Source organism: Pogona vitticeps, chromosome 6 (genome assembly GCF_051106095.1).
Source record: "Pogona vitticeps strain Pit_001003342236 chromosome 6, PviZW2.1, whole genome shotgun sequence".
Taxonomy (NCBI): Eukaryota; Metazoa; Chordata; class Lepidosauria; order Squamata; family Agamidae; genus Pogona; species Pogona vitticeps.
In genome coordinates, this window is record NC_135788.1 from 93,950,792 (window position 1) to 93,978,558 (window position 27,767).

Consider the following 27,767-nt stretch of genomic DNA (forward strand, 5'->3'; position numbering starts at 1 on the left):
CGTGGCAGATATCCTTTGATTTGTATGCCTGCACGGAGCAGGGGATTAGACTTGATGACCTTATAGGCCCTTTCCTATTTCACTATTCTTTGATTCTATGATTAGGAGGAATTGTATAGTGATGCAATGATTAGACATACCAGAGAGCCCTGCATCCAAATCTCCTTTCACCTAAAAGATCTCGAGAGAAGCAAAGATCAGCTATCAAATCCTGCTGAACATACACACATTTCATGGCCAATTTGTTTGTACTTCTCTCTGCATGAGTTCTTTCTCAGCCAAGAGTCTCATAAGCATCTCCAATTAGACCACAGGTGATCAGAGAGCAGCCTGGATACAAAACATCTTGTGTTAAAGGCCAGTAAACCTTGCAGTGAGGTCCAGGGCACTGCTAAAGAGGCATTTAATTTTGGACACATCCGGAAAAGAGGGTGAGCTGAGGACAAATCAGTGCTGAGGGCTCAGGTTGCTCCCTGCTCCTCAGCAGTTGTCAGTCATTTAATGAAGCGAAACCAACAGTGCAAGAACAAGGCACTAATTATCACCACCGTTTCCAGGCTGCTGCCCAATCAAGGCATGTACATTTTGCCCTTCTGCACTCAAAGTCAGATGATGGGGGTTATTTGAATAGCTTCTAAAGGCAATTTTCAATCTTGGCATCAAATCCGTCTAGGAAATATGTAGAAAAAAATGTAAACAGGAGGGGAAAAAGAAAAAAAAACCCAAAAAATTCTGAAATGCTTGCACTCTTTCTCTTTAATGGTTACACCTGCACTTATACGACAAAATAAGCAAGTGTTCATCTGGATCGTTCATCGTCTGCATTCTGCTGCCTTTTAAAAACAGCTTCCACAATGTGAAGGAAGTTCCACTGTGGGGTCCATTCAATCCACTGCTTTCTTATTCTTTTCTTATACCAGATGTGCAAAGATCTATCAGCAACAGCCCCTCCCATCACTATGTTGCAGCCTACCGAACTCCTTCCCATATTTTCTGTTCCTCCTCTACCTCCCTGACTCTCTTTCCCTACATGTTATTCTTTTGTAAATACTTCATTCTCTTTTCACCCACCCACATCTTGTTCAAGGAGCAATTTTTTATGTTACTCTTTTAGATGAATGTCTGTACATGGAAAGTGGAAACGCAACAGCTCTATATTTGCAAACAGTTAAATAAATAATGGTAACAAGTCTTGTGACTGCTTGCATAATGTGGCTCTCAGGCAGGGTGTGCGGCATTTGGACTTCAAAGAGCTTATGACATCACAGCTAGATAGCAGCTCAAATGGTAGTTTATCCACAGGCTCCCTTATACAAATGACCCAGAGATGGCTGTAGGATTCTGGGAATTGTAGTTCAAAAGACAAATATTTCCCATCTTTGACATGACATTTTCAGGTTCGGCTCTGAAAATCTGCAGATTGCCAAAATTAAAAGGGGACAGAAGAGGTAACATCAGGTCTGCCAAAAATGAACATAACTGCAGAGCGCAACTCATGCCCAATAGCAGATACAGGTAGACCTGAAAATCTGCAAGGTGCTTTACAGAGATTTTTAATTATCATATTGGTTTTTGACAAAACAGCTTATGAATTCCCTATTGCTATCTTATTCCAGCTGTTAAAATAAGTTGGAGGAAGGGGAACCCAACAGATTTATGTTTCCTGGTTTTCCCTCCCTCCCAAGCTGTAAATCCTGTTTGGGAATTGCAGCTCATTATATCATAATACACAGTTCTTCATAATTAAATAGTGTATTAAAATCTTAGTGCCTGAGATTGTGTGTGTGTGTGTGTGTGTGTGTGTGTGCGTGTGCGTGCGTGCGTGCATGTATGTGTGTTTCTAAGAGATTAGCAACTGCTTTAATTTTTAATTTGTGCCTTCTCTCTACTTTTATTGAAAAACTTTAAAACTCAAGGGCACTAAAGAAGATTTTTTGGGGGGGAGTTGGATTTCTATTATTCAAAAAGCAAATTACAAATATTAAGAGGCCGGGGGTGGTGGTTTAGGAGTCATACAAAAGAGGAAAAAAGAGACTGTATTCTTGAAGGCTTTCACAGTCGGGATCCGATGGTTGCTGTGAGTTTTTCGGGCTTTTTGGCTGTGTTCTTAAGGTTTTTCTTCCTAACATTTCACCAATCTGTGGCCAGCATCTTTACAGGACAGGACTCAGAACTCTGTTTGTTGGATAGTTCAGTATTTATAGCTGTAGGATCAGCTTTGGTCCTTTTCAGGAGATTGGGTGACTATGGTGATCAGCATGTTTTTTATTGTGGGTGTATTGTTGTGATAAGAGGGAGAGATTTTCTGTCACTGTGATTGATGTTCTTTGATTCTGGTGTGGATGCTGCATTTTGTGGTCCCAGTAGTTTGTTGTTGTTTACTCATTAAGTCGTGTCCGACTCTTCATGACCCCATGGACCAGAGCACGCCAGGCCCCCTGTCTTCCACTGCCTCCCAGAGTTTGGTTAAATTCATGTTGGCAGCTCCGATGACACTATCCAACCATTTTGTCCTCTATCGTCCCCTTCTCCTCTTGTCCTCACACTTTCCCAACATCAGGGTCTTTTAAAGTTAAATAAGCAGGGGGACGATATACAGCCTTGTCATACTCCTTTCCCAATTTTGAACCAATCAGTTGTTTCACATCCAGTTCTAACTGTTGCTTCCTGTCCCACATATAGATTTGGGAGATAAGCTCTTCTGGGTGGGAGTGGAGTTGGGAGGTGGTGAAATTCAGAGATTTGCTGTTTTGTATTTATAGGCTGTAATTCCCAGAATTCTGACTAGGGAATTATTGGAGAATTCTGGCGGCTGGGGTCGAAAAATACCAAAGAGCATACCCCTAGGCTAACAGGAGAAAAATCAATTCAAATGAAATGTGGTGTGGGAGGAACCTTTATGGATATCAAGACAATAATGATACAAAAAGTGGAAGGCAATAAGAAAAGACGAAGACCCAACAGGAAAGGTTCTGTCTCAGTGAAGGAAACAGCAGCATTTAGTTTGCAAAGCTTAAGCAGAGCAGTTAATGACTGGACCTTTCACAGTTTGTAATTCCTATAGTCATGACAAATCAGCAGGGACTAGATGGCAGATTACTACAACATAATGCCTCTAGACTGGCCAATCCTGACACAGAAATTAAAAGCTCATTTTGCCCCAACTTCATTTGATCAGCAAAGCAATCCTTTTGTGCCTGCTACATTTCATACTGCAGTCCAAGACCTCCTTCTATTTCCTATTCTCAGCTGCTAGACAGAATCATAGCTCAGAAGAAGAGCAAATGTTTTGCAGACAAAGATTCTCAGATCCAATCCCCAGCATCTCCAGACTATACTGGGGTGGGGATCTTGTATGTAATCTTGTAAACTGCTGCGAAGATTTGCATTGGAAAATACTAGATAGTTAGGGAAATGTTCAGAATTTGTAAAGGGCAGGTTTCCACATTTCTCACTCTGATGCCAGCTTCTTCCCAGTGGCCTCTGGGGATTCTGAGATAAGGGACATATACATTGCTCATACATAGCCATCTTAGTTGATCCTCTTGACATCAGCAAACGTGCAGGATGGACTATTTTAGAATGCACAGCAAAAAGTTTGGTTCCATACAGGTAGACAGCAGTAGATCAGAGCCTGGAAAAATTAACTCTTTCAGACTGCAACTCCAGACTCCCTGAGCCACCATGCTGGAAGATTCTAGGAACAGTAATTCAAAAGCATAACTCTTCTAAACTCTGCTGCAGATAGCAGCCCGTGGAACCCTGAGAGTGCACGTGGCCATGAAACCACTGATAATAAAAAATCAACAAGCATCAGCTCAAATGCAACACCATTGAGCTATTTCCTCTCACTAGTGCACCAACGGGTGAAGAACGAAACACACAATTCCTGCAAATAAGGCACATTTGTTGGAAATGTGAAGCAGGGCCTTGCCTGTGATTGCTCTGTGGAAAGTCCTCCCTTGGGAGGCCACGTTGGCCTCCTCCCTCTTGTCTACCATTACCCAACCGCAGCCTCCCATCCCTATGCAATAAAAAATAAAAATCACTGGATCATGTCACAAGCTCCACATGTTCAACGCTTGGTCTGGAATATTAGATGTTCCTGGGATCCTCCTCTCACTAGCCTGGATGTCCCAAGAATCTGATAATCTGCTGTACATTCCCCCTAAACCAGCTTCTGCAATGTCATGTCCCTCCAGATACTTTAAATCGTACTTTCCATCAGCTCCAGCTAACACAGCCAACGGAGAGGGAGACTGAGAGTCTGACAGTCACAGGGCACTGGGTAAGAGCTACCCTGACCAATAGAGCCCCCTTTACTAGCTTTGTTCACAACAGCAAGGATGAACAGACAGGAAATATCTGTTTGAATTCAGAAGGGGAAAATCCCACTGACAAAAGCCCCCACTTAGTAAAAGATCTTCCCCAAAGCTGCAACTAGCTCCTGAGACTTAAATTTGATTGTAAAGTCCATTGCTTTTGCTGGGACTACATAACCAAACAATATGTAGCAGAAAATTCATACATCAAAGATTCCTTTCTTTGCTTTGACAGCATCAGTCTTCAAGTGTGTTCACACAAATGATGGGAGATTACTCCAACTCACAAATAATAATTTAGACTCACTATAGCCTTGAGTGAACCTAAGTGGTGTTATAAGCCCCTAATTATAGCCATTATGTTCCAGAACTGCAAATCAATCTATTCTGGGACCAAAACAAATGTACATAAATTGTGCCTTTGAAAAATTATTCTGAATCATACACATGGGGAGTTGGGAGAGAGGTCTTCTTATTGACCGAAGATTCTTCACATGAAGGGAGGGGGAACCTCCCACCACACACTTGAAAGACATTTTAGACTCTACAAGGCATCATGTAAAATTACACATGGACAACAATTTTTGAAGACCATTTGGCTAACACACATATCACTCTAGACAAGAAGGTAGTCTGTTGTAATAGTTAAGGTCACAATATCAGCTCAGCTCTGAACTTGTACACAGCCTTGGTGAAACCTTTATTTTCTTGGTCTTGACCACTTATCTGAAACATGAGGAAAATAATACTGGTATAAATGTTAAGATAGCTATTATTTCAGGTGGGTGCATTCATATTAAACCATAACTGAATGTGATAACAGGCCCATTCTCCCTCATAGTTTTCATATTCCTGCCCCTTCACTACAGCCATTTTTTTTGCTTCTGATTTTCATTAACCACAGTTTAGCATATTCATGAAACATAAACCTTGGGTGACGTTAACTACGGTTTGCTTAAAAGGGCCAACTTTCTAGCCCATGGCTTGTCAGCAGTTTAAAATCACAGCAGAAGATTTTCTCCTCACGAAGGTTTGGACCAGAAGTTCCAGCATAGTAAGGCACACAGGAAGACACCAGGAATAAGTACTGAGAATATTTACTTGCTGTACATATTTACATAGTGCTCACAGGAACATAAGCATTCAGCAGTCAAACGGACAGAACGTAAGCATGACAGTCAAAATAGAACTGTGAAGGGCACACTAATCAGCCTTTTAATTTATACTACTGTATCTCCAACCAATCAAATTAGTGGTTCACCTCAGGGTAGTTAATTCCACAGGGCTGTGTCCTTCTTGTCAGGTAGGCAGTGACTAAATAACTCCACCAGTACTAACCAATTGTTAATCGCATTTCTTCTTCTTAAAGACTTAACATGGTTTTCTATTGGCCCCTTTTGAACCAGCCACAGTCAATAGGAACCACAGTCAGTCAATTTTGGTAATGTATTAAGCTGCAGTGAATGGAAATGGGAAGTCATAAGTTCCAGTCTCCTCCTCCCAGCCACCTTGGAAAGAAGGGAGGGAGAGGACTGTTAATAGAGATGCATTTAAATCCTGACCTGGACTGTGTGTTCTTTGATTTAAGGTAAATTCCCAGAGTTTGAGCCAAAGCTAGAATGAAGGCTTCAGCTCTGGCGCGCAAGAGACAAGGATGTTGCGAAACCAACTGGGCAACAGCAAAGAGCCAGAACGCTAGTATTTGTATCAACAGAATGAGTGTGCCAACTTGGGTTTTTTCCCCCCTCATCCCGATTTATACTCAGTTTGGCCAATTCAAATGCTACAGACTGTCTGCAAATCACAGGTGCTGTTGTTTATTTCTGTGTATGAACACAGCTCTGGGGCCTCATTATATCCTCTTCTCTGCACCTCACTACTTTACAATCTCAGGAATAGATTTCCATTTCAAGCTCCATCCCATTTTTATCCACTCCTCTTATTCCTGAGAGTGTGAGCCAACTTTCTGTGACTCTTGAGACATTTCTCATTACATGACAAGAGGGGCTGCTATTTTCTTTATCTTGAGGGATCACACCTTCTCCAAGCAATATACAAAGCTGTTGCAGGCATGATATAGTCAGTGGCAATCCACCCTCAGTTTAGCAGGGAAACGTCTACTCACTCCCATCCTGGGGCTGGAGAAAATGCCCATCCTTCTTCCACAGCATAGTCTTGATCAGCAGTTCCCAACCTTCGGCAATCCAGATGTTCATGGACTACAACTCCCAGAAACCTTCACCAACTCTGCTGGCCAGGATTTCTGGGAGTTGAAGTCCAAGAACATCTGGAGGCCCAAGGTTGGGGACCTCTGGTCTAGATCAGCAGTTCCCAACCTTGGGCAATCCAGATGTTCATGGACTGCAACTCCCAAAAAACTCTGGCCATCACAGCTAGTGGTGAAAGCTTCTAGGAGTTGTAGTCCAAGAACACTTGGGTTACTCAAAGTTAGAACCACTGGCCTAGACCAATGTCCCCCAGCCCGGTGCCTGCCAGATGTCCTGCATTTCACTTTTGCTTCAGTCCCACCCAACTTAGGAATGCTGTAGTCTAAAATATCAGAGGAGGGCACCAAGGTGAGAAGGGGTGGCTTATCAGGAGACTACAGGAAGACAGTACCATATGCTTCTTTTGCTTTTCTCAGCAAGTGGGGGAGAAAAAAGAGAGGAAGAGTATTGCCACCCACAATATTTCGCTCTGCAGCAAGATTAACACAGAAGGTTTACACTCGATTATCACTGAACACACTCCTTACTTGGGAAGTGGATGAAGATGACATAAAAACAAAACAAAAAAGCACACACTTTAGTGGCTATTGACTGTGAAGCCTCAGAAGCTGCCCCATTAATCACGCCTCTTGCCATGCTTTGCTTCGCAAACGAGTAATAAGAAACCAGCGTGAAGCCTCCCCAGTTTCCCTGATGCAATTTGCACCTTTTGTCCCATGCTGCATCAGGGCCATTCAGCACGGTCATTTCCTGACCTGTGCTGCCACAGATGACCACTGTTTTCTTTATACACCTCTCCTAATTGGAAGAACAGAATCAGAAATTCAGGTTTTAGAGATAGAATGCAACTTCAGTACTTTTTTTTTTTTTAAAAAATCTGAACATACATTATTTTTTAAAAGGGAGCCTCAAAAAAAAAGTATTGCTGGAGAGAAGAACTACATGAATAGATCCAGAATTAACCCTTGCTGTAGCACAGTATATGTCAATTTTTATGTGGCACACAGAGGCAAAGAGCAATTTAACACTAGATATATTACTCTACAAGTCTTCTTCCTTTTAAGGTGTCACCAGCACTGCCACTTCAAAACAGATCTTTACTATCTTAAAGGCTAGATACTTAACTGCATTTAAGAAACCAATGATTTCTTCAGAAACTGAATTTTGCTACTTTTCTGTGGTTCTGCACATTGTATCCAGGATATGAAACACAAACACACACACACACACACACACACACACACACACACACACACACACACACACACACACACACAAAACAGGTGCACACACACACACACACACACACACACACACACACACACACACACACACACACAAAAAACAGGTTCATTTGACAAAGCCAACTGCAGACTGAACAATCACATACCTGGACTGATGACAACATCATATCTTAAGCAAGTACCATCTATCCTGCAGAGACTGGAGCATCAGACTCTCTTGCTAGTGATGCTATAATACTCCTAGCTTCTCCAGGAAAAGGGCCAGTCAGCATTGACACTACAGTACTGGGCTAGGGGAGCAAGGGTCTGACTCCCTATACGGTAACTTACAAAGTCTGGAGTCCTGAACGTACTTATTTTGAGGTCAAATTCACTTCTTTCTGAATTCACTAAACTCCAATGGAACTTATTTCTGGGTAGATTCAGACAGAACTGTGCTGTAAGTAGGAGTAGGTTCTGCTGAACTTAGTAGCCATGTGCATATGTAACACATATGCCACAGCTCCTGATTCAATAAATCAGGATGCATCAAAGTGACATGTTCTAAAGCTGGCACACTATTCCTGACCTGTTTACATTATCATAGCTCACACATCATAAGACATTGTGTTTAAGTGGAGAGATGTGGATTGCTAGCTTTAAAGCACTATATGGGTTAAATTGGACACCTGGAAGTTGTGCATATCATGGTTTATCAAGCCAGGACTTTTTATTCAGCACTGGAAGCAAACCGGTCTATGGATATCTGAGTAAACATGTTTAGGACTACAGTGTTAACAGTTCCTGCCATTCTACAGCACCTTTTAAATGATTATATTTATTTTAGTTTTCAATGCAATGCGGTTAAACCATCTTGAGTATATTGTACCAAAAGGAAGGATAGAAGTGCTCTCATTTAAAAAAAATTGAAAGGAAACCATTGTGTGTGTTCTGTTATTAGGTAAGGCAGTGGTCCCCAACTTTGGGCCTCCAGATGTTCTTGACCTTCAACTCCCAGAAATCCTGGGCAGCAGAGGTGGTGGTGAAGGTTTCTGGGAGTTGTAGTCCAAGAACATCTGGAGGCCCAAGGTTGGGGACCACTGAGGTAAGGGACTACTGATAACATTAAGAGGTGCATCTCTCCCCACCACCCACTGCCCGAATTACAAGAATATCAAGCCAAGGGATAGCCCAGTCTGGATCATCAATGAGTACGAACAGAAAGAGTCAGGGAAAAAAGGCGGGAAATTCAAATTTCTAACTGTAGGTGGTGAAAGAGGCTGCTTCTTTGTAGCTCTTTTGCCCTGAAGTTAGAGTGAGTGTGATAGAAGGAGGCTTGGGACTGCCCGGCTTCTGCTTTGGAGTGAGCGTGTGTGTGTGTTTGCAGGGAGGCTTCAGGCTGCCTGGTAAGGCAAGGTGCTATTTTCTGCTTTTTAAAAACTGTTCTGTATGTTTTTGCAGTGTGGTTTTGGGCTGGGAGGTTATGTTTCTGTGCTGTGATGGGTCTTGGGGGGTTTTGTTGTCGTTTGGAGTGTTTTTTCCCCATTTCCAATGGTTCTTGGAAGGTTTGTTTGTTGGTTCCTTTTAGGTCCCCCCCCCCATTTCTGATGGGTCCTGCATGCTTCCCTTGCTTTTTCCTTTGTTTTCTTTGCATTTCCGACCTGCCCCATTTGTTCTCTGTGCATTTCCGATCTGCTCCATTTGTTTTCCGTGCATTTCCAATGGGTCTTGCATGCTTGATTGCTTCCCCCCCCTTCGCCCGGAAGGAATTAATAGCGTTTCGAATGAGTCTTGCAGTAATTTTTGTTGGTGATTTTTTTCTTCAGCTGGAACGGATTAATTGCATTTCAATGCATTCCTATGGGAAATGGTGCTTCGACTTACCACCATTTTGAGTTATGCCCATCTTCGAGGCACCACTGTAGGTGTAGCAATTCCCAAGATGGAGAGGTTTATGTTGTCTTTGCTTGCCATTAAAAATGAGGAGGCCATTTGAAAAAAAAAGAGGTGGCAACCATAAATCAGTACCATAAACATGACTGTATACAGGGTTTCTAATCTAGAATTTTAAGTGTTAAGGTCTCAAAGCACTCTCCCTGAATGATTGACTCATTCAGTTTTGTATTCTTCCACTTTAAAAAAACGGATTAAGCTCTTTCTATTGAATTTGCAAACAAATCTGCAAACTTTGGAAAATTCTTATGAAAAAATAAACTCAACAAATTTTTTGCACATCTTTCTCCAGTCCCATACATTGCCCAAAAGGTATAAGTGCCTCCAACTGGTGTTTTGGGGGGGGGGGAGTAGGGGAGGGGAGGAAAAGATTATTCTGGCCTTCATACATTTAAATGTTGTTTATAGGTCACTATCTTGTTCTGACCTTGAAAATCAAATCTCCACCCTCTTCATGTCTCTCTCCATACCCCTTCCCTTGTGTCTTTCAGTTTTTCATTCATAAGCCTGACGGAAGAGTCTTCATCTCTTAACTGATGAGAAATGCTTTAAAGGCTATCATATCATATGAAAAGCAGGACAAAAAAATTGCAAATGAGTCAATAAGCAGGTAACTTTTGGAGCTGCTTGAAAACTTGCATTCTGACAATTTACTGCCCATTGCAGAGGTTTCTATCTTCCCCCTCATCTTTCACTCTTTTTCTGAAAACACAAGAGTTTTTTTTAAAAAATACATTTGGAATTGCCACATCTCTGTGAATGAGAAAAATACAACCTCTGTCTCCAGGACAACCCTCAAAGGTTATTGAAAAGCAAGAACTACTGAGTTGGAAAGAAGTACTGATGGGATTCGTCCTGGGTCACTTTTGGTGGATGTCTTCTTTCCTTCTGTCATTAGAGTTATCAGCAAAAGGGGGGGGGGGCTGCTACTGGCAAACGTTAATGCAATTTTGCTGGCAATAGAGCAGGGAGACATTGTCGATAGAAGTGGAGGACCCGGTTTGTTTATTTATATACATATATATTGAAACAAGAAGAACCAAATGACCTTGTGGATGAGGCTCATAGCAAAGGCATAAAAATCAATAGCATAAGGTTTAAGGTTCTATGTTCTGAGGCTAATAAAAGCAATAACGACTATGATGATAAAGGGGCTGGGATGTAAGCCATCAGAAGGAGGAGTGGAAAGAAACAAGCACATTTTATTTAAGGAGTTATCGCAAAAGTAGTGAGCATGCTTTTCTCTCTCTCTTGCCCATTGACCAGGGGATGCCTCCCCAAAATTTGGGGTGAAGCTCCCCTCTAACCTAGTTCAGGAAACATCCCTAGAGGTGGAAATGAAAGAGGAGCAAATGTCCTGCAGGGTGGAGAGATGAGGAAGGATTTCTTTCTTTCTTTCTTTTTTAAAGTCAAAAACACCACAGTATAAGTAATATACTAGTTTTTTTTTTGCCAAATATCAGGCTAAGTGCACCTGGGGCTGCTGGCATCAAACATTTCATAGTACAGGAGGAACCCCTCTATCTGCGGGATCAGTATCTGCTGATTCACTTATCTCCCAGCTGAAAATACTAAACAACACCCTATTTTTATGTATTTCCAGGTTTACCAACCAATAGAGGGAGTCAGAGACCCTGCAATGTATAGCGTTCATTAGCTCCAAGTTTTTCAGTATCTGCTGGGACAGGGCTTGGAAATGATCCCCTCATGGATACCATGGCTCTACTGAACATGTTGAGGAATGTAGATTGCACGGACCCAGGTGTGATGCTGTTTTGAAACAACCAGCCAAAACCTTTGGCATCAAGCCCCTAGTTCCTGTTAAAAAATAATAATCAAATAATGGCTGGATGTGCAAGTGATCTACCACTCAGTTCCGAGATGCATCAGATGAGTTGCTATTCTAGGGACATGCAGCCTATGGGTTCCCATTCCCGATGAAGGGAAAGGCTGAACAATCATGTACTATAATAGAGTGAAGGTGACATTTTTAACAATGAAGTAGCATTCCTATTTCCACATATCTGTAGTAAAGCTTGTCAGACACCATGGAACACTATAATGGGGCTATATCCAATTATTAGTCCCCAACAAAAGTAGACCCATAGAATGAATGGGATTTCTTAAGTCTACACTAACCTAAAGGTTGCTGAATCAGTCATCAACTCTACTTAGAGCTGAAAAATCAAGTTTAGAACATTGAGCTTTTACATTTTGATTTGGTTTTCAGCTTAACTATCCTTTTGCAATACAGGGAGGAGTCTCGAGTTCTATTTCTAGGCGAAAAGCCGGATGTACATAACAGAGACAGCAACAAGCAACATGGGGGGACAGTAGAATCAGAAAACTCTAGGGATTGGCAATAGGCCACCTCTCAGGTTATAAGTCTCAGCAGGGGCCCAACAATGCCAACGCTTGACGCCAACCCTGGCTGCAAGTCATACACAGCTTGTTGACATAGCCTTCACACTTCCCCTTTGTCGGAGGATGCACTGGCATTCTTCCAATTTCACTTGAAAACTGCCAAGTATGTGCAGAACCTGTTTGATTGGAACCCCCCAGGCGAAAACAGGGTGGTGGAGAACACATCTGTGGCAACAGCCAAGTTAGCAAACTACTCCCTCAGCTCTGCAAATGTTACATCTCTCGCGCGGCACAGCATCTGCTGATGCCCATCACAAGTGAATCTTGTTTGTTTGTTTGTCTGCTGCTTCTGCTTCACAATTCAGAAAGGGGAACGGGTAGAAAATGTACTTTCCTTTTGCTGTGAAGAAGGAAAAGGAAAGCCACTGTTGCAGTCACCTCAGAGGATGAGATGAGGAACAGCTGCTCTCCTCTCATGCTCCCCACTACAAGTCTGGGTTCCCTCACTTGAGTGGAGAAGGAAAAAAAGGGCTCCCGGCTTTCAATTTCTCAGGAGACCTATCTGCAAAGCAGCTTTTCCTTGCTCTTCAACGCTTCAAGAAAGCACCCTTTCAAAGCGACAACCAGGTATGACGGTGAGATGAAATTTCAAAGCAGCCCAGCTAAATTGGAGCCTGGACCAAATGAAATTCCACAAAGGGAAATGTAAATCTATTACACGCTGAGAGAAAGCAAAGGCATTTAAATGCATGATGGAAAAAAACTGGCTAGGCTCCTTCTGACACCTATCAGCAAGGGCTGTTTATGCTTTCAAAATTCAGCAGGACAAAGCCATGCTTCACCAAATGTGGAAAAACATTCTCCCATCCAACCACATGTAAGACCAGCAGATAGCCTAAAGCAGCGATGGCGAACCTATGGCATGTGTGCCACAGCTGGCATGCAGAGCCCTCTCTGTGGGCACACCCTACTCCTGGCAGCCAAACCTGAGGAGCCGGCTGCAGCCGCGGTGCTAGCACCCTTGACAAGCGGTGAGCCAGGATCCAGAGCAGCTGGTGCTGGCAGCGGTGGGCTGGCCGAGCTATAGGCAGTGGTGGGGTTGGGCACGACTGGAGGTGGATCCGGAGTGGGGTCTGGAGGCACCTCCATGCTTGGGATTCCCACTTCTGCCACCGCCACCCACTGGGTTATGTGTTTTTGTCCTCCTCCCCCCCATTTGAGCACTCGGGCTCAAAAAGGTTTGCCATCACTAGCCTAAAGTATACATCAGTTGCAGGAAAGAGTGGTGTATCTTCCCCTTCATGCTGCCGTTGCATGCAAAAGTAAAAAAAAAACCTCAATGCTATGAACTAATTCACCTTTTTACCTTTTAAACTCCAGTACAAAGAGTGGCCATAACTTCCTCTGAGGCAGGGAAGGGGCATATCAGAGACAACCACCATGACAATTCTATAAATGCAGTCCAGAAATGTAACATTTTTGGGTCTATAACTCCCAGAATACTCCAGTTGTCCATGGGAGTAACTTCTCCAAGTTTTGTGTGCAGAACTCAGTTCTAGACTGAGAACTGATCAGCTTCCAGATGACTACATGTTGCAATCAACTTCAGACCACCAGACCAGCATTGTAGCAACATTTAGGAGCCAAATTAGACATTACATGAAATCTATCTCTTTTATCCTCTAACAGTACCCCCATCAATAAAAAAGTAGCCTCAAAAAGCTGAACTCTGGAGTAGGAAAAGTTCTTTTCCACCTTAAAAAATAATATTGAAGTTGTTTTTCTGTTTAAATAGGGGCATTTACTCTTCATCATTAAGAAAAAGTATTGGGTGATGTCTCATATTTGCGAATGGATGAAGGAGTCCCTGGTCCTATTTTTCTGATCATAGTTTCTCCAGATGAGTTTTTCATTCAACCATAAGCTTAACAGAAAAGGATCACAGGGGGACTAGATCAATTCATGGAGAATGAGAACATCAATAGCTACTGTTCATTTTATTACCTCCTATACTAAAGGCAGCATCCATCTGAATATGAGTGGCCATGCATCATATGCAGGAAGGTACTGCTGCATTTGTGTTCTGCACTTGTGGGGACTAAATGTAGAACTAAGGCAACTTTTGGTTTGCCTAGCATGACTCTTCTTATGTCCTCGAGCAAAAGAATAATGACGTTGGAAGGGGCCTAGAAGGCCATCGAGTCCAACCCCCTGCTCAAGCCAGGAATACAAATACTCTGGGATGATCAAGAACACATCCTGTCCCTCCTCTAAATGACAGCCTTTCAAATATTTGAAAAGCGCTGTCATATCTCCCCTCAGTCTTCTTTTCTCAAGGCTAAACATGCTGAGTTCTTTCAGTCTTTCCTCTTAGGGCTTAGTTTTCAGCCCCCTGATAATCTTTGTTGCCCTTCTCTGAACTTGTTCCCATTTGCCAGCTTCCTTCTTGAAGTGCGGTGTCCAAAAGTGGATATAATACACAGGATGAAGCCTAACCAGTGCTGAATAGAAAGGGACTACTACTTTGTGGGATCTAGAGACTATACTCCATCATGGAGTAGTAGATTAGCCTAGAAGTCCAAATCAAACGTAACAAAAACAACCACTTTGCTTGAAATGAAGGTGTTCATGGTGTCTACATTCTTGCTACAATTTTACTACAACATGGCACAGATGAAGGAATGCAAACCCATCCTGCTGTTCCTTGCTGCAACATTTAAAACAGAACACAACAGATTGCACTTTTCTCCACAACTCAGTTCCCCTCCAGAATCAGAGCAAGGCTGGAGGAAAGAAAAAAAAATGCTACCAGGAAAGGAGCATTAGTGAAGCAAAATGGGGAAAGGATCAGTTTATCTGCATGTACATTTTGAGGTTGTTTAAAAAAAACCCAACAACCCTAGATCCTCCTGGTGTGTTTCAGTCAGATGGAGTGCAGATACAGTGAAGAAAAAAATGTGGTTGCCCTCCTACGTTCCTGTAACATATGTTTGTTCTTCCTGCCCTGAGCCCTTCCAGATGTGTTGGATTGCAGACAGGACCCTTCTGACTGGGGATAACAGGCTCTGCAGTACAACAAACCTATTGGGAGCCAGGAAGAGAAAGGAGAGACACAGTATATTTCATTGGAGATCAGCAACCCATTGCCCTGTCCTTGGTCCTGAAACCTTGCCTTCAGTTCCTCACTCCAGATGCTGTGCCTCTTTTACTTATTTTTGCTCTCCGTTTCCCGTTTCAGGATAATTATACGTTGCCATCTTGGCATCTCCATGAGTCACAGCTTGACCTTGAACTGGAAATGCATACAACTCTTCACAGCAAAGAAGGGACTGTGTACACCAGGATGTGGAACTTATTCCCTCCTTATGCTCTTCGGACATCAACTCTCACCACTTCAGGCAAGCACCATCTGTGGGTAGGCATGTTGAGAGTTTTGATTCAACAAACATTTAGTGGGTGACAGGTTTTCTATCCCTGGTATACACAAAAGGTCAAACAATTTAGCCCCTTTACTGCTCCTTTTTCTTCAATACTGTGATCCTACCATACAGTCTATTAGCAGTCTCCTTTTAAAGATGGGGAAATGCATGATACATTTGTCCTAAGCTACCTAGTGAAGGAACAGGCCTCAGACTGATTAGAACTTCCTCCACTCATTCCATCACTGTGGCAGAATGACAGCTCGATACAGCACTGTCTCTCCCTCTTGGTCACTACCTTTTAAGCAAAACATAAACAACAGAGACTTCAAGGAAGGGCAACAATGACTAGAGGGAAGACGAACAGAAGGAACAAGACATGTAGCCATTCTCTGCCCACCCACAGAGCAGCCCACGCAATCCAGGCTTGGCCATGCCACAAACAGGCAGCGGACCGGGAGCAGAAAACAGCACCTGCTGAACAAACAGCTCCAAATGACTCAAGGAAGCTATCAGTCACTGCTCTTTTTTCCCCTCCTTTCTTTTTCCATTAAGGGAGGGACAGAGCTATCTAGTTTCCAAAAAAGCAATGCCGATTGTTCCCCATCTCTTCTGCTGAATCCTGGAAGACATTTTGAGGGAGATGGGAGCAAAGCTGCAGATGGCTGAAAGGCAGAAGCCAAATGTTTCCTTAGCCTTGCCTCTTCAGGGTTACTATAACATCATCATAGCCCTAAGGTGTAATGGTTACCGCTGAGCTGAGAATTATGACTCCCTGATGGAAAGGAACAGGGTGGAATTAATAAGCAGGTGCGAAGGAATTGCTTCATTATTCACTGACCTTGCAACCACAGCTTCGCTTGCTCCAAATACTCTCACCAATAAAACCTGTCAGTATCTAGATTTAGTTACAGAGATCTCAGTGTCGGTATGACCTGAGGATGGAAGGGAGGCACAGGTAGGCTTGTACATGACCTGGAACATCAGCAGGTACTAACGGCTTCAGGGATTACCTCTGTGCCAGGGAGCTTGTGCCCCAGGCAAAGCCTCACTCCTGTTTTTAGCATTGGAAGGAATAAAGAAAAGATGCCCCTGAATATACACTGAATGCATTTTCTTTATTTTAGAAGAATGACATCCCAACGTAGAATTGGAATGATATGTCTCCAGGTAACACAATGGGACTTTCAAGCAGGCTGAATCCCTTGCATTTTATACGTTTAAAGGCAACCATGCCTCAGCTTGCTTCTGCCTTAATATCCTTCACAGGGTGATTTCTTTCTACTTCAGACCTCCTGTCCAACTCAAGCACGTATCTACACCCTCTACACTCATCCGATTTGCAGCAAAGTCACCAAGCAATCAGGCCTTTGGTTCTTCCCAACTACAAGTCTTGAGTCATACCATCCAATTGCATTTTACCATTTGATGACTGAGCAGGTGAAGATGTGAACTCAAGTTTAAAAGCACTGCAACTCTGGCAATGCATAAAGACACAGTGACCCATCCACACAAGCAAGCCATCAAGTTATCAACATGCACACTTCATCGGTTAACTTCTTCCTCTCGTGTTTTCACTCAACCGCTTCTTCAGTGCTTTGAAAAGTACCCTGAAATAATGCAAGGATGGTATGAAAGCATGTGTTTTTCAATGTTACCCCCCCCCCCGGTGATTAAAAATACTTGCTCAGTAGCATGTACTAGCAACTTTCTTGAACAGGAGCAGTTTCCTGTTGTTTTTAGAAATGTTAACCTTTTGCATGTCAAGGTATGTGGAGAAGAAAATCCAAAGCTGAAAAGTGGCCATTAACAACAGCTTTCTGTGGTTTGTGACACATGGAGGAGGGCCTTGCCACTATGAGGCTGCTCTCAGCAGCAATTATAAGACTGTGATGAGACACAATGTCAGCAGCGAGCCAAGACATTTAGAATTTTACCATATAAGATTAATACTGATGCTAATCTAGTACCATTCTGTGAAACTATGAAGTTTGCACGCTGTTACATTGACTCCTCTCAATGAGACTGTTTCCACTGGTTTCTTCTTCTTCTTTGACCTAGCAAGCCGAAACAACCCACTGAATTCCAGCTTCCACAACTGCTTACACAACTTGGAGAATTTACATGCAACCTCCAGAATTGGCTGACCAGAATGAACAATGGAAGCCATCATCTAATAAAGCAACTTTTCCAAACTCTGAAGATCAGAGAGAAAGTTGCCATGTCACACATCCCCAAAAGAAAATAAAACAAAGACATGAAATGGAGCCAAACAGGGTGCAAGAATAGCTTGTATAATACATGTCTTTGCCATGAGAGCAGCACAGTAACTTCTTTCGCCAAGTACGCTGGGAACAGAACCAGCTATATTCGCTATATTCACTGCATTCTTGCTGTTGCTCCACAACACCCCCACCACATAGGTCAATGTGGATTATGGATACTGTCCTCAGCTTTCCACATTTAATGTCCTACTAGTTATTCTTTCAAATATCATTCTTTGCACAGATCAATCATACTACACATGGAAAATCCCCCATCCTTAACAGGCCATCTCCGGTCAACTGTTTTCAGGACCAGTTAATTCACTGGGAGTTAACTTGCCCACCCACTTGAGGACCCACATACATTATACATCAGACTTTTAGGTAAAAATCTGAGGCATGCACTTAGAAGTACAGCACGGCATGAATGCAGCAAACATACACTTAACATTCAGGTGCACTTTTCAAGGAGCCACAGTTGGCTAAAGCTCCTTAATGAGTGTTTACTGGTTTGGCAAATCCAGGTTTCTGGCTTTGTATGAAAAAGCCCTCAGGGGCAGTTTTTTCTTTCTCTCACATTTCTCTTGTTTGTAAAAGCTTTTTGCTACAGAGACTCCGGTTCTTTCTAGACCCCAGCACAAAACTGTACTAGGCCACTGAGCCAAAATTATTATCTGTGGGCCCGCCATAGTAGTTTCCTCAAATTCCTCCCCAATCATGATTACAACTTAAACTTTATTCATGCAAACAAAGATGATAATCAGGAACAATTATCTCTGTACCAGGGAATCTATGGACTTTCAAATAGTTGCATTCCCATTCTTAACATTACTGACTACTAGCTACGTTTGTTGGACCACATAGGAATTGTAGTCCAGCATTATATGCAGGGCCACAGATTTCCAACCCTGCTCACTGCAACATTCATAACAAAGTTCTCTGATATACAAGGTCCCCAGATTTTATCCGTAAGAGGATATATTTCAGTGATAATCTCACCACAGCTTTCTTTGGCTTTGCTTTCTGGTGATGATCATTTAGAGGAGGATAGAAACGATACCACTCTGGTAACTTCCTTGTGCAGTAAGGACAGGGACCATTCTCTCTAAAAAAAGGAGTCCTTAATTCTGTCTCATCCTCACTGCAATCAGAACAGTTGTAGCAGAAAACAACATTTCCCCTTCTGTCTCATTGCAACTGCTGCAGAAGCCAGCGTAGCATGGAAGAGGAAAGAGACCTCAGCCACGAGTAAAGAAGACTATAGTTTGAATCTCAACTCTGCCATGAGCTGAGCTGCCAGTCTTTAAAAAACCAATAATCGCTCAGCTCTTTTCATATGTGATTTGGGAGTAATAAACCCACACCTTGGTATGGTGGGCCAGTAAGCATTACTGCCATAATGCATGCAAAGCCTTTTGTTTATGCCTCCAGTGTGGGAATTTACAAACACACACACACACCCCTACTACCGACTGATGTTTTGCATTTATTAAATTACATACTTGAACATCTCATAAGTGTTGGGCATTATAAATGAAACTAACATGCCCTCCCCTGTTTAACTTTGAAGGGTACACTTGTTCTGCACTAAGTAAACAACAGTATGTATGTTTTTGAAATGCGAAGGCTTGCAAGCCACGTCAAGAGCCACATCCAGCCTTGGAAGCCTGCCTGCCCAGTAATTTTTGAAATATGAATCTCCAAATATACATCTCTACAACGACATCATAACAAAGTGCTACATTTTCATTGTTGCGATAAGCCGCCTTACTCCCAACAACATTTCCCCAACCACTTGCCACCAGAAGAAAACACTTCTATTGAAATTCTTTCACCAGGAAGCACGGACTCTATTCTGAAATGGGTTTCAAATTTCCCCCTTAACATCTTATTAGGGAAACCTTTTTTTTTTGCCAGCTGCCACTCTTATCTTGAGAGAATCATCCTCGCTCCCTTTGCAGCTAGGCTTCCTTCCTCAAGTGACACTGCAACCCCACACTGCTACTGGAAATAAAAAAGGTCATTAGGAGGGAAAAAATGATTGTGCTCCATCTTGCCTCTTCTTTACACACCTCAAGAAAATGAAAGCCTGTCTCACCTCAGGTGCTGATCAGCTCCAGAGGAAATAAAGAAGGTGTGGATTAGGCTGTTTCTCCTGCCTTTCAAAATGTCAGGGAGCTACACAGCCATACTCTTCTAAAAAGAACCTTTATTCCACTGAACTCCTCCCTGGCCAGACATAAACTCCCACATATTGGGAAAATGGTACAACATCTCCACAGTCTCTCTCGCTTCCCCACTGCTCCAGAAAAGGTCAAGAAGGATTATGAGGGCCCTCCACTCTTTTTTCTCCTCAAGAAGAGCCCCAGGAAATGAACAAGCCTCCCTCTTCCAAAGAGAGCTACTAATACAGTAATGCCTTCCCCTGCGGGGCGGCTCTTTCCTACCCAACTGCAAGGCAATTGCACCAATTAAGACCAAAGCTCCATAACAGAAGGAAAGTCAACAGGTACTGCTCTTCCTGGTCACAGCAAAAGGTGAACATTCCATCTGCCAAATATCTGGTTCTTACACAGATGTTTTTGAACAACATAATATTGCCAGAAAAATAACATGGAAATCTTTCATCGCATTCACCCCAAGTAGACCTGTATACCGCACAGAAGCTTCATTTTCAACTTTGTCCTTACTTAACATTAAGGAAAAAGCTACCTTTATCAAGCGCAGCACATCCAAATGTTTCATATTTACTGTGTTTCCCCACTAGGGCAAAGCTGTCCTGCCCAAAGGACCCCCTGCCCCGCTTCAGTTTTCTGCCTCTTTCCATTATCTGGGACCCTGACAAGTTAAGGTGGAGAAGTATAGCAACTGTATGACACATCCCTCCAAATAAATGAGAAGGCATGAACCGGCCGGAGGACTATGCAAACAGCCAACACTTAACGGCTGCCAGGACCCATGCAAAAAGAGAGATGATATTAAGATGCAAAAATTGATACCAGTCTCTTTCTCGCCCTGGCCACTGAGCTTCTGCAATTAGTAAGGACACGAAATTCAACAGGTGCGGCTCCTCCTCCCATCCCTGCATCTTCACAGGGAGCTACACCCGGTGAGTGTCCGTCTGTTACACCACTTTTCCTAAGTTTTGGAAAACCGGGGCTGCCAGCGGCCACCACCGCCACCGCCACCCGGCCTCGACACCCTCCCTCCCTGACCGCCCCCCCCCCCGCCCCGCTCGCGTGACTCACGGAGGAGAAGTTGTGGGGGCCGCACTGCTCCCCCCGGAACTTGCAGGAGAGGAGCATGTCGTCGAGGCGGTGGCCGAGGCGGTCGACGAAGTCCTCGCTGATGCCGCCGAAGTGGCGGGGCGGCAGGAAGAGGCGGAAGTCGGCCAGCTTGGCGAACCAGCGCAGGCGCTCGGGCTCGGCCCCCAGGAGCTCGGCCAGCAGCGGCCGCGCCGTCCGGTTGGGCAGGAGGAGGCCGAGCCAGTGGCCGGCGTAGTAGAGGTCGCCCTTGGAGAGGCGCGGGAAGCGCAGCGGGTTGTTGTTGCACACCGTGACGGCCGGGAAGGCCAGCTGGCGGCTCCACTCGGTGCGCACCGTCGTGTGGGACGGGAAGGCCAGCCAGTGCAGGAGCCGGTTGGACGACCACGCCAGCAGCAAGCCCAGCGAGGTGGCCACGGCCAGGAGCCACAGCGCCCGCCGCGCCGGGGCCGCTCGACGCCACCGCACGGCCCGCAGGCCCGGGAGCCGGGGCCGCAGCGGGCGCGGCCGGGGACGCCCCCTCGAGCCCCGCTGCTGCTGCTGCTGCTTCTGGTGCTGCTGCCGCCGCCGTTGCTGCTGCTGCTGGTGCTGCGCTGCCGCCGCCGCCATGCGCGCTCCCCGCCTCCCGAGCCCTCGCAGGGGGGCCAGCCGCGGAGCAGCAGCAGCGGCAGCATCCAGAGCAGGCGGGGGGGCCCGGAGCGCCGGGCCGAGGGGGCGGCCGCCGCTCCACTCAGGTCAAACGGGCACCGGCATCCGGGGCGGGGGCGGCGGCAGGAGCAGGAGCGCGGGAAGCGGGGCGATCCTCCCGACGGCTCAAGGAAGCCCGGCGCTTCGCCGCCGCCTCTGCCACCCGCCTTGGGCAGCCAGGCGCCGGTTCCCAGCGCGGCTCATCTCCGTAGATCCGATCCGAGCGAGGAAGGAAAAGCAGCGGCGGCGGCGGCGGAGGGGTGGGGGGGGGAGAGGCAGGAGGCGGCGCTGAGCTCCGCAGTCGCTGCCCTCGCCACCCCTCCGGCGTCCTGCACCGATGGAGGGGGGGGCGGCGGCGGCGGAAGGAGGGGCAGAAAAATCGAAGGAGGGACGGGACGGAGAGATGGGGGAGAGGGAGGGGGCTCGCACGCCGCGCGCCCCCCTGGCCGAGCCGCTGCCGCTTCAGTAGATCCGGCGCCGCACTTGGCCCGCGAACATCAGCCTCCCTCCGGCCGGCGATCGAGGATGCGCTGCGGCTCCTCCCCCGCCTTCGCCGCCTTCTCCTCCTCCTCCTCCTCCTGCTGGAAGCCGGGGCGGGAAGGGGGTGTTCGCGGAGTGTGTTTATGTGCAGAAAGGAGGAGGTCCAAGGGGAGCGGCGGGGCGGGGTGGGGGGGGAAGAGAGAGAGAGAGAGAGTCGGGACGATTAAATCGGCTTAAATGCACGCTCTTAAAAATAGTTATTAAAATTGCCTGGCGGTGGAGTGAGGGGAACGGCAAGTTCCGAAAACGCAAATCCTTTTGGCCTCTGAACTGGATTTTCTCTCTCATCCTCTCCCCGCAGCCCTCGGCCGATGAAAAGGGCTTGGAGGTCGTGTGTTTCCCAAAAGTTGAGTGTCCCAAAAGGAAAGAGGGAAGAAGAGGCTGAGATTTGAAAGCCGAACGAGTTGCAATCGCAGTTTCTCCTCGATCTCCACACCTCACTCTCCTAGAGGTGCGAGTGAAAATGGGTGGGGCTTTTTGCACATGCCCAGAGGCACTATTTCTTTACCTGCTGCTGATAATGAAAACAAGAGACGATCCTCTGGTCCCGATTACAGGATGCCGTATGGTGCATGACAAGTCTTTCCTTTTTGGCTTCCCTATGCCAAAGACTCAACATCAGGAATGTATAAAATTCCCCCACCCCCGTAAAAGGCCATCTGTGCTTCAAACTGAGTTGAGGCTTTATACGTTTTGCATGTATCTGCTGGTTGCTGAATAAATTTGTCTTTGCACCCTTCATTGCTTAGTTTTATCTTTTAAAAAAAGTTTTGTCCACATTGAGCTACTGTCTTTCTTTCTTTCTTTCTTTGCTGGACCTTTATGATTAGATTTGCATCCTGCAAGTGATTAGAAACTATTTTGTTCTTCTTTTTCCCTTTTTGAGGGTGGGGGAGGTGGTTGCCTGTGGATCCACATAGAAAACTGCCTTATAGGTACTGAGTTAGAATACTTCTAGCTGTACCCGGTACTGCTTTTCCAAGGTCTTGCAAAAAATCTTTGATCTTTTTTTTTCATTATATGGAACCTGGCTCTTTCTGCATGCAAAGCATGTGCCATCCAGGTGACTTATGGCCTCTCAGCAAGTTATTTCTCCTGTGAAGAAAGAACACTTCACTAAAAGCACTTTCTTTATTATGATTCCAAATAGTGGAGCTGTGAGAGGCTCAGCTACATTTGGGTTGGGGTTCCCTACTCCCCTCACAGTAGAAGCAGTGGAATCATTTGCTGATCAAAGTGACTTGGGGAAACTCTGCTTTGGTAGGCAAATAAGGTGATAGGAAGGCATTCAAGTACAGTAGTGCCCTGCAAGACGATGTTAATTTGTTCCGTGAAAATCGCTGTTTTGTGAAAACATCATGCGAAATGCGGTTTTCCATTGGAATGCATTGAAATCCGTTTAATGCATTTCAATGGGGACAAATCGTTGTCATTTTGCAAAATTTGCCTATAGAGAAACTGTTTTGTGAAGTGCCAATCAGCTGTTAAAATCGTCATCTTGCGAAAATCGGTCCCCCCTCAAAAAAAGTCTTGCGAAGCATGGTCTGAAATGTCGTATAGCAAAAATCGCCCATAGGAAACACTGTTTTGCGATGCACTAAAGCGATCGCAAAAACTCTTCATCATGCGGATTCATTGTTTTGCGAGGTAATCGTCTAGCGGGGCACCACTGCATTACTACTACTTGTGATTGGCACTGAGGATGTCAGAGAATTAGAATATTAATTAACCTGGGTCTGAGAGTCTCTTTCTTGTGTTGGGACAACTGCTTCATTGCAGTGCAGGGGTTTCAGAGGACAGCTCCTATTAGCCCCAGCCAATGTGACTAATGACCGGGGATGATGACACTGTAGTCCTGACACTGAGCAGGGATTATGGGAGTTTTGATTAAAGCAAAAGGTTGGGAAACAGCTGTTTTAAGCAATACCCTTGATGGCAATATTCTTTGCATTTCTTAACCCAAAACTAACTGTATTAGATTTATTGAGCTATCAAGGTGACACACACAATAAAAACTGAGGCACCTTGGCAGAATGAAAATCATTCCTTAAAGCTCGATGTCACAAGTTGATCCTATGCAGTCAAAAGTAAAACACCACAGAGATCAGTGCAGCTTACTCTCCAATACATATGCACACAGGATTTCAGCCATACTAATCTGAATAAATTTGGGTATTAAACTCTGCACTGCTGTTCTGTGAGCCTCCGTGCTGATCATGCTATGGAAAGTTTATTTTTCAGATTACAACTCCTTACAGTCGTGGAAAAAATCAAACTGGTCCTGATAAATCAAGTTCACTATGTTTGTGAATTTCACTGGGACAACCATCTCTTTGCTCTTAAGTGTGAGATTAAATGGACCTCTGGTCATTTAGCAAAGCAAATGTTGAGTTTTTCTATTATTTCCTGATAATTTCTACTTTACTTAAGTAGAAATTTAGGGACTTTGAAAATCTGAAATTTAAGCCAAATTTGCCGCATGGATAATTCTAAATGGCCCAGATTTTGGGGGGGGGGGAGAAATTAAATTAAAGTGATTGGATTTAAAAGGACGTTGTTGTTCCTTCTACCAAAAGCACCAGAGGGGACTTATACATGGTAATCCTATCTATATTTTACACAAAGGTTAGCCACACTGAATTCAACAATTGACTTGCACAAGTGATAAGCCAATAACACATCAGGCAACATATCATTTTCATCTGATGCCCCTGTTCACATATTATGCTGAGCTCTTGAAAAAAAACCAGTTCAGTTTCATACTTTCAGTTGCTAGTCATTATATAATTTTAATGTACATGTCAACTGCCCAAGTCCCTCCCTCCTCCCTTCACATTATCTTTTCTCTGCAAATACAAGTATGCAAATTTATTGTGTTTTCCTCTGCCAATACATGGATTCTACTGTATATAGTCTTCCAGGTCAGTTAACCATCTGCTTTTTATAGCCTCCTCCCACAGGTCTTTTTGATCAATAAGACAGTATTGAGCATTATTTTATCGTGCAATGATCAGGTATCAGAGCTTTCCTCATCACTATCCAGGATTTACAGTAACAGGTAAGTATCCTCCTAGAACTTTCACTACTTATTTTTTTCCCTCTTCCTCCTCCTCCCTCCCCCCCGGCCAAGAAGCTTAGTGTTTAAGCTCCAAAATCTGGAATTAATGTCAAATCCCAAGGTTCCATTATTTCTGAATCCTTATCCAAAATGCATCATGTCTTTGGATATACACCAAGTTTAACGTTTTAGAGCTTTGTGAAAACAGCTCTATGAGCTTATGCTATTTGGCTTACAGCTTCAAATGTTATGATGCAGTGTAATTGTAAGGGGAAGGGAAATCAGTGTTGTCACTGTATAGTTAATGGGATGCTTTTAGCCCCTAGTTAACTATCCTTTAACTGATTAATATACTGTACGTTAAACAATGGATCTGATGGTGGGTTCAGTTTGGGTTTTGTACTCACAAGAACTAGTCATGGAAAATAATCTCTTTAACTGCCCACAGTTATATTTTAAAAAGTATACGTCATCTACTTATATTTAAATTATAATAAATGATATCTTGTTATCCTAAAGAAAAACATGGCCAAATATTTCAAGACCTTAAAAACTTGACAAATAATGGTATTTCCTAAGCATTAAAAGCCCTTATTAAACATCCCTCATTTAGGTGCTAAGTTTCTTGCATGTTTTAGTGTGCTGTGCCAGGTTCACCATAGTCTCTTGAGACTGAAGGATGCCTATGCCAGGTTGGAACTACTTATAAAAAAATCTAATAGAGTTTGCAATGTAAATCAGATATGTTAAGGCTAGTTTTGCCACAGCCGCACTCCACAGCCAAGTAAGGATTCAAACCCAGGTTTCCTAAGTGCTCGTCTATCGCTTGACCTGCTACACAGGTATACCATGCACCAGATTTCTTAACCAGCCCTAATTAAGCCATATGAGCTTCTATACTTGAGTGTAGCTCAACCTATATATGTGCCAGGGAGTTGCTCGGCCATGCCTCATATTTATCAATCATGCCTTTTGCAGGCAGACTAATATACACATGCAGAGATCCATACATGGGAGGCTCCTCCTTTCAGCTAGAATCCCACCTTTAGTGAAAGACCCATACATGTCCACCTTGGTACTTACTCCAATTTTTTTCTCATAACTGCTGAATCAATGGTACCACTGGGGCAAGACTTTGGAGCAGATGCCATGGCTCCAATCAGCAAGAAGGAGATCTCTGGAAACACTGTAGAGCTGGTGGCATATTCTGAAGTAAGTGAAGTAAAACATATGATCATCTGAACTAAAGCAGGGATGGGCAACTCTGGTCCCCCAAGTGTTTTCACTTATAACTCCCATCAACCCTTGCCAACGCAGCCAATGGTCAGGATCTGTTGAAATTGCATTAAATAAAACATATGGAGGGCCACAGTTGCCCATCCCTGATCTAAATAAGGATGGCATCAGTAAGACCACATTAAGTCCAGATTCTAAAAATGACTAGAGTGTACTATCGCACTGCTTGTGTGGACAGCAAAACCAACTACTCTGGCCTTGCAGTCTTCTAAGGGTTCTTTCAACCCACAAAGGAGCTGATCCAAACCCTCTTGTGAGAAAAAAACATTCAAGGCCTTTTACTACTATTTAAAAATTATCAGTGATATAGGAACAAAACAAAAACAAACCAATCCAATCCTATTTGAAATTGGAATATGTAAACAAGTGTCTCACAGTAACCTGGACTTTAGAGCTCTGAAAATGGAACTCTAGGATCCATAGGGCATAAGGACTTGACAGTTTAATGATGATGATGATGATGATGTAATCTCCCAAGATGGTACACATGGATGATACTACCATGCAGTAGTGAGGTCTTCCACTCTTTTTAATCTTCAAAGGATTAAAAAGAATTAGGAGTGAGATTGTTTCACAAACTGCATGCACCGCCACCTTTATGAGATGGTGAGCTGCGCTTGTATAAAAATTAAAACACATATTTCTGTTTTGGGCTAAAGCAAAGCTAGAAATGTAACCAAACATTTGATTTTGTTGTATATTTTGACTGTAGCAAGCTTCTCTGTAGTTTTTGAAAAGTGTGTAATACTACATGGCTTCATGATGCACCATTCGTTTGGCTTTTTCTGGATACTGATGGCATCCCAAAGAAGACATCACTATCCCAAACAATGAGCTGTAGCTCCAGAAGAATAATTGGCGTTAGTCTGGTAATCTTACACTTATCAAGGATTAAGTTCAGATACTGATGTATGCGCACAGGCAGATGTCTGCCCCATACACATGCATGCTCTGGAACGGTCTTACATTGCATGCATGATATTGAGAAGCAATGTTACACAGTGCAACCCTGGACCTTGTTCATACAATATGATACTGAATAACCCAATAGGCTACTGTACAATTAAACGGGGCTAAAGCTACCTGTGAATGGCAATAAATAAGGGTTTCTATCCAAGGATAAAGCAGATGAGTGGGGCAGGACTCCTTC

At 44.0% G+C, this 27,767-nt stretch overlaps 1 protein-coding gene across 4 annotated transcripts in view; it reads right to left on the reverse strand.

Annotated features, from left to right (window-relative positions):
- Nucleotides 1-27,767, reverse strand: part of ASIC2 (acid sensing ion channel subunit 2) — a 464,091-nt gene that overhangs the window by 141,760 nt on the left and 294,564 nt on the right. The window contains exon 1 of one of the 4 annotated variants that reach the window (XM_073004296.2): nt 21,022-21,660. The exons of the other annotated variants lie outside the window; for them this stretch is intronic. Within the exon in view, the coding sequence (XP_072860397.1) occupies nt 21,022-21,645 (624 nt within the window). The 5' untranslated portion in view covers nt 21,646-21,660. Of the gene's footprint in view, nt 1-21,021; nt 21,661-27,767 lie in introns of those variants that run through there. 4 annotated transcript variants of the gene reach the window in all.